At 40.4% G+C, this 12,473-nt stretch overlaps 1 protein-coding gene across 1 annotated transcript in view; it reads right to left on the minus strand.

Moving 5' to 3' along the window:
- The window catches only part of LOC110536774 (asparagine--tRNA ligase, cytoplasmic), a 22,999-nt gene extending 10,526 nt beyond the window's left edge, over positions 1–12,473 (minus strand). The window contains exons 1-9 of the mRNA XM_036936720.1: positions 12,300–12,473; positions 10,870–10,952; positions 10,703–10,768; positions 10,460–10,552; positions 10,135–10,224; positions 9,929–10,007; positions 2,495–2,565; positions 2,246–2,332; positions 1,778–1,999 (exon numbers count right to left, since the gene is read on the minus strand). Coding sequence (XP_036792615.1) covers positions 1,778–1,999; positions 2,246–2,332; positions 2,495–2,565; positions 9,929–10,007; positions 10,135–10,224; positions 10,460–10,552; positions 10,703–10,768; positions 10,870–10,952; positions 12,300–12,333 — 825 coding nt within the window. The 5' untranslated portion in view covers positions 12,334–12,473. The remainder of the gene's footprint in view (positions 1–1,777; positions 2,000–2,245; positions 2,333–2,494; positions 2,566–9,928; positions 10,008–10,134; positions 10,225–10,459; positions 10,553–10,702; positions 10,769–10,869; positions 10,953–12,299) is intronic.

A 12,473-nucleotide genomic window follows, 5' to 3' on the forward strand; every position in this document is an offset into this window, starting at 1 on the left:
CCGGAGTCGCCTCTTCACTGTTGACGTTGTGACTGGACAGAGGAACTCTGCCTAGAAGGCCAGCATCCCGGAGTCGCCTCTTCACTGTTGATGTTGTGACTGGTGTTTTGTGGGTACTATTTAATGAAGCTGCCAGTTGAGCACTTGAGGCGTCTGTTTCTCAAACTAGACACTAATGTACTTGTCCTCTTGCTCAGTTGTGCACTGGGGCCTCCCACTCCTCTTTCTATTCTGGTTAGAGACAGTTTGCGCTGTTCTGTGAAGGGAGTGGTACACAGCGTTGTAAAAGATCTTCAGTTTCTTGGCAATTTCTCACATGGAATAGCCTTCCTTTCTCAGAACAAGAATAGACTGACGAGTTTCAGAAAATGTCTTTGTTTCTGGCCATTTTGAGCCTGTAATCAAACCCACAAATGCTGATGCTCCAGATACTCAACTAGTCTAAAGAAGGCCAGTTTTATTGCTTCTTTAATGAGTACAACAGTTTTCAGCTGTGCTAACATAATTGCAAACAGGTTTTCTAATGATCAATTAGCCTTTAAAAATGATAAACCTAGATTAGCTAACACAACGTACCATTGGAACACAGGAGTGATGGTTGCTGATAATGGGCCTCTGTACACCTATGTAGATATTCCATTAAAACAATAGTTACAATAGTCATTTACAACATTAACAATGTCTACACTGTATTTCTGATCAATTTGATGCTATTTTAAATGGACAAAAAAAAAAAAAATGCTTTTCTTTCAAAAACAAGGACATGTTATAAGTGACTCCAAACTTTTGAACGGTAAATTTGCGGATGACCTATCCTCTCCAACGAGCAAAAGGATTTAAACCTCTTAATATATAGAGATATAAAAACCTCTTAAGGATCGGACCCTTTTTTTTTTCCCGCCTAAAATGACATTCCCAAATGTAACTTCCCTGTAGCCCAGGACCTGAAGCAAGGATATGCATATTCTTGGTACCATGTGAAAGGAAACACACTGAAGTTTGTGGGAATGTGAAATTAATGTAGGAGAATATAACACATTAGATCTGGTAGAAGACAATACAAAGAAAAAAAAACATACATGTTTTTTTTTTATTTTTGTAATTTTTTGTACCATCATCTTTGAAATGTAAGAGAAAGGCCATTATCTGACTTAGGACACAAGGCTCAATTTAGGTTTTGGCCACTAGATGGCAGCAGTATGTTCAAAGTTTTAGACTGATCCAATGAACCATTGTATTTCTGTTCAACATGTTGTATCAAGTCTGCCTAATTGGTCAATCTATACATTTTCAAGTAGATAATTGTGATAATATTCTCAAACAATATCATGGTATGTTTTCACTGTAATAGCTACTGTAAATTGGAGAGTGCAGTTAGATTAACAAGATTTTAAGCTTTTTTGCCCATATCAGATATGTCTACGTCCTGGGAAATGTTCTTGTTACTTACAACGTCATGCTAATCACATTAGCGCACGTTAGCTCAACCCGAGGGTGGGACACCGATCTGTAGAGATCCTTAAGACGTTTTAAATAAGTCACAAAGATGTGTAAACATGCACAAGGATGACAACATAGAATTATTCACAATTCAGACCTAATCTTTAACATCAACAATAGCAATAGGAACCCTACGACAGCAGGTGATGGACATTACAGTATATATTTATACTATTAAAAGAGATCAGAAACATGGAATGATTGTGATGTACCCACATGTTAAATGGAATATCCATCCTGTTGTGTCTGTGTGGATGGGTACTAGTTTTGACTGTACCTCATGGTATCCGCGGTTGAAGAAGTGATCCCTGAAGCACTGTGTGACAGTGGAACGGACCCGGAGGATCTTGGACACGTTCTCCCCACGGATCATCATGTGTCTGTTGTTGAGCTGAACGTCCACATCAGACTCCTCATTCAGCAGGTTGTCAGCTCCTCCAGCCGGCGCCAGACCCACCAGCTCCCAGAAGTCACAGGTCAGCTCATGACCTCCAGGAGCCTCGTGGAGGAGGAGAAGAGAAGACAGGCCAGTCATAATACCGTTATTATAAAAAATGTAATACTAATTGGGACCGACCCCCCCCCCCCCCCCACCCCCCGGGACACAGCTTAAGCCTAGTCATGGACAACAACAAAAAAAAGGTTAGGCTTAATCTGGGTCTGGGAAACTTGACCATATATATATATATATATGTGTATGCTAAACTTGAAACAATAATGGATATTAAATTTGAGGAATGTTTACCTGTTTTCCTTTAGGTACTTCTTGCACTGTCCCATACAGAGCCACTGTGCTTTCCGTGGACAGCACCAAGGCATTGTAGCACTGACACTATAACGGTGACAAAGGGCCAAAAGGAGATTACAAATGAAAAAAATGAACAAGTGGGGCCATAAAAAAATGTATATCATTAATTTTGTCGTCATTTTTTTTTAAGTTTTAAAAGAGTTTTGGTAACAAGTGTTTTAAAAGAGAGCCATTTTTTTAAAATACCAATTTATCGTTGAGAACACACTGCAAGAAACCAGTTCCATCTCTCAGCACGATGAACAGCAGGTTCTTTCCTAGCAAGAGAATAGCAAACACGCTATGAGCCTCTCTCATTCATTCATGCAAAGACCTCAAAAATATATTTACAAAAAAAAATATATATATATATATATATATATATATATATATGGGAAATTGGAAGTGATGCAAACAATTAGATTGATGGAAGCTACAATCTATCTGCACTATTTAAGCTGATCTAACCCCTAATTTTTTAAAACAAAAATAAATATATAAAATATAAAAATGGCCTAAAATATAAAATGGCCTAAAATATAAAATGGCCTAAAATATAAAATGGTCTGTAGTGCATCATACAAAGGAAATAGGAACCCTAGATGATGTTGGTTAGAAGTCAGGGTCACCACCCACCAAAAAAAGGCTTCCGTGACCCAGGAAACAAAACTTCAAAGTTGAATCATCACATACAGAATGTTATGAATATGAACACCGTGTGGTTCAAAACCTGTTAAAAGTTGCACGTTAATTAAAATAGGATAAAACGACAGGTATGAGTTGAACAAAACAACTAACGAGACACACTTAACAGTAAGTAGGCTACCCAGATCACAGTCAACACACATTTTATAGTATGTATATAAGAAAAATACCAATAATATTTTTCCCAACCATATAAAAGTGATATTTTGAAACAGAGCCCAAGCCCATGCTTTTTTGATCCAGGTTCCTACCCTCACTCTGCTTCGTTTTAGAGTTGCCGCCACACGAGCAAAATAATAGACCTAGACTTGATTTAGGCTACATTACAGCATGTAGCATTTAGGCTACATTACAGCATGTGGCATTTAGGCTACATTACAGCATGTAGCATTTAGGCTACATTACAGCATGTAGCATTTAGGCTACATTACAGCATGTAGCATTTAGGCTACATTACAGCAATGTAGCATTTAGGCTACATTACAGCATGTGGCATTTAGGCTACATTACAGCATGTGGCATTTAGGCTACATTACAGCATGTGGCATTTAGGCTACATTACAGCATGTGGCATTTAGGCTACATTACAGCATGTGGCATTTAGGCTACATTACAGCATGTGGCATTTAGGCTACATTACAGCATGTGGCATTTAGGCTACATTGTAGCATGTGGCATTTAGGCTACATTACAGCATGTGGCATTTAGGCTACATTACAGCATGTGGCATTTAGGCTACATTACAGCATGTGGCATTTAGGCTACATTACAGCATGTAGCATTTAGGCTACATTGTAGCATGCTAAATGTTTCTGATCAGTGGTAGATGACCAAATGAATAGATGAGCTATACCACCTCCACTTAAATTTGCCCAGCCAGAGAATTAGCTAAATATAGCCTAAAAACAGAGACTCAGTGAAACAAAATATCACGTTGATTGATTATCAGACAAGTCACAGGCCGTTGATAGGTAGTAAACCTAGGCTACTAGCTGACTGCGACTGACGAGCTAAATAATCCACTCGTTAAGCTACATAACATGCTGACAAACTGTTCTGATCAGTGATAAGCAATGACCCACCTAGACAAGATGATCATGAGCAACTTAGCTAACATTTCCACAGGCTAATTGTAGCCTAACTAAATATCCAAACAGAGATTCTGTGAAAAGAAAAATCCCCCACGTTTGTCTCAAAACCGTGCGAAACGGTGCTGAAATAGCGACTCCACACAGCTAGGCTAATGCTTTGAATAGTTGATAACAATTGAAGGACTTTGGTAGTTTCAGTAAGAAACACATTTGATGCTTTCAATTGCATTAGCCTTCTTAATTCCAATATTTTCAGAATTCAGTGATATTTATTCCCACAGTATTATGTATGGATACATCCAGCTGTGGTTAGAAAAACAGTGCATGTGAGATGGACGAAGTGACATGCCAAAAAAAGTGCACAACTGCCAAAAAAAGTGCACAACTGCCAAAAAAGTGCACAACTGCCAAAAAAGTGCACAACTGCCAAAAAAAAGTGCACAACTGCCAAAAAGTGCACAACTGCCAAAAAAGTGCACAACTGCCAAAAAAAGTGCACAACTGCCAAAAAAGTGCACAACTGCCAAAAAAGTGCACAACTGCCAAAAAAAGTGCACAACTGCCAAAAAAGTGCACAACTGCCAAAAAAGTGCACAACTGCCAGGTAGATACTAGTAACGGCCGCCGTCTAGAATCACCAAGAGCGTAAGAGCGTAGTGTCAATAACGCCTCGGCATTACAGTTAATTTCATAATAAGCCGCAGGCAGAACTTTCCTGCAACCATGACCAGGTTGGCTCGTGGAAATAAAAGTTTAGGCTTCGATACCGGCAACACCTTTCAGATATAACAAAAAAAGGGTGGAAAAGGTTGTCCGGATGCTTGACGGGAAAACATCTTGGTTTGAAAAGTGGAAAAGTTACATCTGCACTGAAACATGCAAAAAAAATCCCTGCTAGTGATATATATATATATATTTATTTATTTTTTAAAATCAGCTTTAAAATGTTAATTTCTAGTGATTTTTAGTCTGGATCCCTTCTTGAAATGCAAGTTTTAACTGTGAACTAATTAAAACAACCAAGAATATGATCTACATAATCAGTCTCTGTGTGTAAAATAAAAAGTGGTTGATGTGAACCAAACTCGTAGAATTTCTTTTTAAAAATACACTAATATTGCAGTTAGCCACGACAGCCTTTATAACAGAACGCTTGTTACCGCGACAGCCTTTATAATAGAACGCTTGTTACCACGACAGCCTTTATAATAGAACGCTTGTTACCACGACAGCCTTTATAATAGAACACTTGATACCACGACAGCCTTTATAACAACAGAACACTTGTTACCACGACAGCCTTTATAATAGAACGCTGGTTACCACGACAGCCTTTATAATAGAACGCTTGTTACCACGACAGCCTTTATAATAGAACGCTTGTTACCACGACAGCCTTTATAACAACTGGCCGTGGGGAAGGGAGGAGGAGGATGTGGACCCCCAGCCCGCCACACTGGGTAGCACAGAGCAACACTTTAAGGGGCATTAAACTAATAATGGAGCTGACTAGGGAAAAGTTCCTGCTGTTCTTAGTGCCAGTCTGCACGTTCAAACTAAAATAATGTAACTAATAATGGCATCTTTATGCTTTCGTTAATAGCATATTGATAAAAAAATACTTTCAAAATGGCAATGTTGATTTACAGAAATATTTGAACAAAGTTGTCTAATGAAGGTAAACAAATTGTTGCTTACAGGAAAATACTCTTTCAAACACACATGGTCACGTTGTACAGCGCCATTATGGCTATTAGCAGGTGGCTGGACAATAGACTTGCCTAGAAGGAGGATAGGGGGAGAATTATATCCTCAAATGTATTTCTTAGTTAGGTTGGCTGTATCACAACCGGCCGTGATTGGTTGCAATTTCAGTTTAATCCGTAGGCGACGAGTCTCACTAGTGCTGTTAAACGTGGTGTAGGTCTTATTTATTTAAAGAGCGTATTGAAGTTAGAAGCAATAGGATTTGAAGCTACAGCCTACAACGTTTTGTTCTGCACTGATGAATCAATGAGATGTTTTTATTTTGACTGAATTTCAGTTTGGGTATTGGTTAGACTACAATTACACAATTAGGGTGTAGACATGTTATGCTCTTAGTGTAACCTTTATTTACCTAAGCAAGTCAGTTAAGAACAAATTCTTATTTACAAGGACAGTCTACTCCTTCCTCCCCGTCAGGGAATTGAACCCCGGTCTCCCGCGTGCCCCGAACAACACAGGGATTCTTTAGCTAAATAGCCAAGTACGGTAGCCTACTCCTGAATGTCATGTTGGTTGTACAGCGACATATTTTCCGTTGCATCCTAATGGGAACCCAAAGGGTTTTTCCTTTTTCCTTTGAATAGATACACCATAATATTAATCTAATTAATTAAGCAAAATTCCTTCAAATCAGTCCCATATACTATGTTCTTACAAAAAAAGGTTTTAAATTCTCTAGCACAGCCATGCAATGGTATCAAATGCCTCTCAAAGATGCCCTCTGGTGGTTAAACTAGCATTGATGGTACCAGTGGTTGGCACTTAAATAACGTGCCATAGAATTCTGCGGCACCATTCAAGCTGTGCCGCAGTACGCTGCAACTTTTAAAGGACGAACCACTGTAGCTAATTGGTTCCTCGAGATAACTTCACCTCATCTGATGTTGTAGCGTTAGCTAGCTAGCGGTCTGACTAACTTTGTTAGCCAGCTAATTTCCACACCATAAACTCAATTATTTCATCAGCTAAGTTAGATAATGTTGCTCAACATTTATCTGGCTAGCTAACGGATAACTAGATCCAGCTACTGTAGCAAGATAACAGTACTTAACATTGCTAACAATTCTTGTTCCACCACGCTTACTCCCTCAACTCAAACTTTATAAATGCCCGTTTTTCGGTTACAGCTCATGAAGTAGGCTTCATCACCAAATCAAAACTGCCTTTCCACTCTCCGCTGACTTCCAGAACGCGCGCTGATGCTGTAACTAGTGTAGTGGCAAATCGGTTCAAATATGACACAACCAAGAACTTTGTGAAAATCAATATAGACTTTTAATACAACAGTATCATAAGCCGGAGCGGTCCGCGGAACACACACACTTTTTCAGAGCCCTCGCTCTGAGTTATACACCTACCATATAAGTCCCTCCCATATGCAAATTAAGTTACATCCCAATCCGTGCTTCCTGCTTGTTCAGCCCAATAACGCCCCCATCTGCTTTCCATTAGATCCTAATGGTGACAAGACCCTTGCTTTGACCCTTCACTCAGCTTAATGCGTTCTCCTGTTTGTGTGTTATCTAGGGTCAGCAGACTATGTGTCTCTTCTGTTTTTAGCATGCTCAGCTATACTAAAAATACTATACATTCCCCTTTCCTGTGGCCTGTGTTCATACCCTGTAATTAACTCCATGTGTCCCTTTTGGTGTCTTTCATCTCCTTTAGCTTTAGGGTGCCTAGCTGTTCTGGTCGCCTTCTCTTCATATGGTTGTCTAAGATCAAACAGACTTGTCTCCTGTGATGTGATTGATGTCTGTAATCCATCAATTGGTCCTTTGGCTGAACCCCCCGTCCTTAGATAACCTCTGATCTTTGTATGTCCAGCTGCCCTAGGTATTGCCCTCTCCCATGGCCCCACTCTGGCTTCCTGTCCTATACAATAGACAATGTACCTTACCAGAATGGCAAATGCATCCCTCTTTTATATAGGACAGTATATTTATCCATATATGTACCTAATTTCTCCCACACTAGCAAGTTGGTTGTCTCTTCAGTCACGTGCTGCATTCTGTTAGGTGAATGACTGGCTGCAGACATAATTGCTTCAAACATGTATCACTGGTTCGCTTACAGTCATTAGTGACCCAAACGCGGATATTAGAACCCCCCAAAAAACGAATCAAGTACTTTAACTATTTTGGATTCAAAACGGCGAATTTCGCCAAAAGGTAACTGGTTTGCATCTCTGTGTTTAGCTAAAAAAATAAATATCAAAAATTTAACATTTTGTTGCCTGTTTTGCATGTTATTTCGACATTAATACGTGTCACATCAGTTTGCAAACAATGTAAAAAAAATATATATAAATTCAGTTAAAAAAAGCCGCATACAAACAAGGTTCCTTTCTTGAGCTTTAAAATGCAGGTGTTTCATCCTAACTCAGTGCTTTCCGTGGTGGTGGGGAAGCCAGGGAAAAATACAGAGCGTAGGAGGTTGTAATGTTCTCTAGTTGCGCCGTGATTGGCTCAGTGTTCTGTCACTCAAGGGGACACTACGTCACCGCAAAATCTAAGGGGAGAGCTAAAAAAAAAAAAAATCACGCCCCTTGGGTGCTGCCATAGTTACATTAGAAGTGCCCATCCAAGAAGGCTCAAAGGTCATTGGACACAGATAATATTATGTAAATTCACGTTAGATCTACAGTAGCTTTGATTGGACTGATCGTGTCAACGTTAGAGCTGTTGCTGTGACCGTATTACCGCCACGAGTCAAATTCCACGTGACCTCGCGAGTGGCCCAGCGGTCTAAGGCACTGCATCGCAGTGCTAGAGGCATTACTAGCCCGATCCCGGGTTGTGTTGCAGCCGGCCGCAACCGGGAGACCCATGAGACAGCGAACAATTGGCCCAGGGTCTGGCCGGCCGGGATATTCTTGTCCCATTGCGCTCTAGCAACTCCTTGTGGCGGGCCGGGCGCATGCACGCTGACTTCAGACACCAGTTGTATGGTGTTTCCTCCGACACATTGGTGCGGTTGGCTTCCGGGTTAAGCAAGCAGTGTGTCAAGAAGCAGTGCGGCTTGGCAGGGTCGTGGAACCCATGGCTCTCGACCTTCGCCTCTCCCGAGTCCGTACAAGAGTTGGGACAAGACTAACTACCAATTGGATATCACTCAATAAAAAGGGGTTGGGAAAGAAAAAAAACTACTCACCACATTTTATGCACTGCAGTGCTAGCTGTAGCTTATGCTTTCAGTACTACATTCATTCTCTGATCCTTTGATTGGGTGGACAACATGTCAGTTAATGATGCAAGAGCTCCGATAGGTTGGAGGTGGTCCTCCGGAAGTTGTCATAGTTACTGCGTAAGTCTATGGAAGGAAGTGAGAACCATGAACCTCCTAGGTTTTGTATTTAAGTCAATGTACACAGAGGAAGCTAGCTGTCCTCCGGCTACACCATGGTGCTACCCTACAAAGTGCTGATGAGACTACTGTGAACTTAAATTGAAAAACAGTGTGTTTTAATCCATTATTTGGTGATGTGAAAATATTTAGTATAAAAAGGATCATTTTTAGTATAGTAATTTTTATATAAAAATGTTGTTTTTTTACAAAATGATAAGTCCTCCCCTTCCTCCTCTGAGGAGCCTCCACTGAAATGCAGCTGCCAGAATGTGTTATATTGAGACTGAGAAACTGAGAAAACCACTGTATAAAACTCTTAAAGAATATTTAAAAAAATGTTAATTAATTAATTAAAATTTTAAAATAAAACTGTTAAAACTCATCAGTGAAGGTAACTTGTGTTGCTTGAGACGAACACCGAACTCACAACTGGTTCTGACCAGTGTGCAACAAAAGTAAGCAAGGTTGCTATGGAGAATACCCAAGATGCGCTGTGATTTCGATGCTAAAATATCATAACTTAGATTAAAGATTTTCTTTTTTTAATTAAGTGCTACTTTTACAAGTTTTGAATCACACAGTATTTATGTTCATAACATTATGTACACAGTGTTGCATTTTTTGGTGGGTAGCTAGCTGTACCCAGAGACTTCCAGTCTTTGCGCTAAGCTAGCGCTAAAACTACCGCTATCTTCCTTCATAGTGGACTTTGTCTTTCTACAATCCTCACCTTGTTTTCTCATTCGGTGCACCCAACCAAACACCTTCACCCTCTCCCCCCGGAGAGGCTCCAGCTGATAGATTTTAACCTTTTGGGAAAGTGTTGATTCAATTTCAATATTTAAACATAACGGAAGACAAAAATTATACTCTTTATTTCCAAAGATGAGGAGTTTCTGACAGGATGCTGACTAAAGAGAATATAGTGGATCTGACCGTTTTGGGCTCTGGAAGGCTAGAGTCATTCTCAATGGTGACTTTCTTAGCTCCGTCCAGGTTCTTCTCTCGTCTCTCAGAATCCTCTGCCTTCAAATCAAAGTTGAAAAAACGATTTACATAAATTGCCGCTTACATACACTACTGCTACCTGTGAGTATACAGTTTATGGCTGAAGACAATAGTGTGTATAATTATAATTGTGCATCCTATTCCCTACATGGTGCACCCTATTCCCTACCTAGTGCACTACTTTTGACCAGAGGCAGTGCATTATATGGGGGATAGGGTGCCACACTTCCCTTTTTCCACCTCCCCAACGTACCTCCTTTTTGTCTTTGGAGTCGCTCTTCATCTGCTCTCTAGCAAATAACTTTTTCACATTTTTCCTCTGTGTCTTGGAGATCACTGCCCAACGCTGGATGAATAGGAGAAACAAAATCAGTGAGTGAGTGAGTGTGAGAGTGAGAGAGAGAGAAACCAAAGGAAAACATCTTCACATTTTGCTGGGTTTGTGTTTTGATGATTATTATTTTGGGGGGGAGGGTTGCTTGTTGTAACTATGTACCTCTCCTTCCTTCTGAGAGTCCACATAGATGGTTGGGAATGGTTCTTTTCCAGCAAATGTCAATGCCTGTGAAATCACATAGCTGTTGTTACAGCACGTAGACATATCAATTCTGTTGAATGGTGTAAATAATTCAAAACAAAAGAGACAACGCTGATTCCTCTTACCCTCAACGCGGTCTTGAAAGGCTTCTGTTCTGTTCCATCACCATCCTGATCATTCCCCTCTTTGTCAGACACATACAGTTCACCTGGAAAAAAAGTGAAAGCCTATTTCACCCACTCAAAGGTTGGAGCTACAGTGGTGCATTGGCAAAGTATTCAGACCCCTGGACCTTTTCCACATTTTGTTACGTTACAGCCCTATTCTAAAATAGATTCAATTGTATTCCCTCCTCAATCAACACACAATACCCCAGAATGACATCACAATACCCCAGAATGATATCACAATACCCCAGAATGACATCACAATACCCCAGAATGACATCACAATACCCCAGAATGACATCACAATACCCCAGAATGACATCACAATACCCCAGAATGATATCACAATACCCCAGAATGACATCACAATACCCCAGAATGATATCACAATACCCCAGAATGACATCACAATACCCCATATTGACAAGGAAAAAACAGTTGTTTTTTTTAGAAAATGTTTGCACATTTATTAAAATATATTTAAAAAAAACTGAAATATCAGATTTACATAAGTATTCAGACCCTTTACTCAGTACTTTATTGAAGCACCTTTGGCAGCGATTACATACAGCCTCCAGTCTTCTTGGGTATGACGCTACAAGCTTGGCACACCTGTATTTGGGGAGTTTCTCCCATTCTTCCCTGCAGATCCTCTCAAGCTCTGTTGGATGGGGAGCGTCGCTGCACAGCTATATTCTGGTCTCTCCAGAGATGTACATAAACTTCTAAAACCCTGTTTTCGCTTTGTTATTATGCGGTATTGTGTATATATTGATAAGGGGGGGGGGGGGGGGGGGGGGTCTATTTAATCAACTTTAGAATAAGGCTGTAACGTAACAACATGTGGGAAAAGTCTAGGCGTCTGAATAGTTTCCGAATGCACTGTATTTACATATTGTGGAGTTGAGAACCTCAGCTAGGTACAGACAGGTATGACAGAAGTGAAAAGGGCACTCAAACAAACGCGTAGGATGTTTAACTAGCTTGTTTTAGCTAGCTAGACAGTCAAAACACGGTTGTGCTACCGGTGGGTTCCCGGTGGCGCAGGCACCTAAGGCTCTGCATCTCAGTGCTAGAGGCGTCACTACAGACCCTGATTCGATTCCCGGGCTGTATCACAACCGGCCATGATTGGGAGTCGCATAGGGCGGCGCACACTTGGCCCAGCGTCGTCCGGGATATGGGAGGGTTTGTCCGGGGGTTAGGCCGTCATTGGAAAATAATAATTGGTTCTTAACCGACTTAACCTAGTTAAATAAAGGCTAAATAAAATAATTTTAAAAAGTATGCAAGCTAACTAGCCACACCGGTCTGATGAAACACTTGACACATGATTTCAGCATTGTATAGCTTGTAGCTAGCTACATAACGTTACCCAATGAGTTTACCTGCAGTTTTCGTTACCTTCTCCGCCATATCCATGTAGAAATTGTATAAAATCTGTATATTTTTATGAATTACTAGCTAGGTAATAATAATACTGAAATAAACCGGCCTTCGCTTCTCCCGTTGGTTTGTGAGCGCTCGTATGATTATCTGCGCATACAACTTCCGAAAAGGTC

Source organism: Oncorhynchus mykiss, chromosome 12, assembly GCF_013265735.2.
Source record: "Oncorhynchus mykiss isolate Arlee chromosome 12, USDA_OmykA_1.1, whole genome shotgun sequence".
NCBI lineage: Eukaryota > Metazoa > Chordata > Actinopteri > Salmoniformes > Salmonidae > Oncorhynchus > Oncorhynchus mykiss.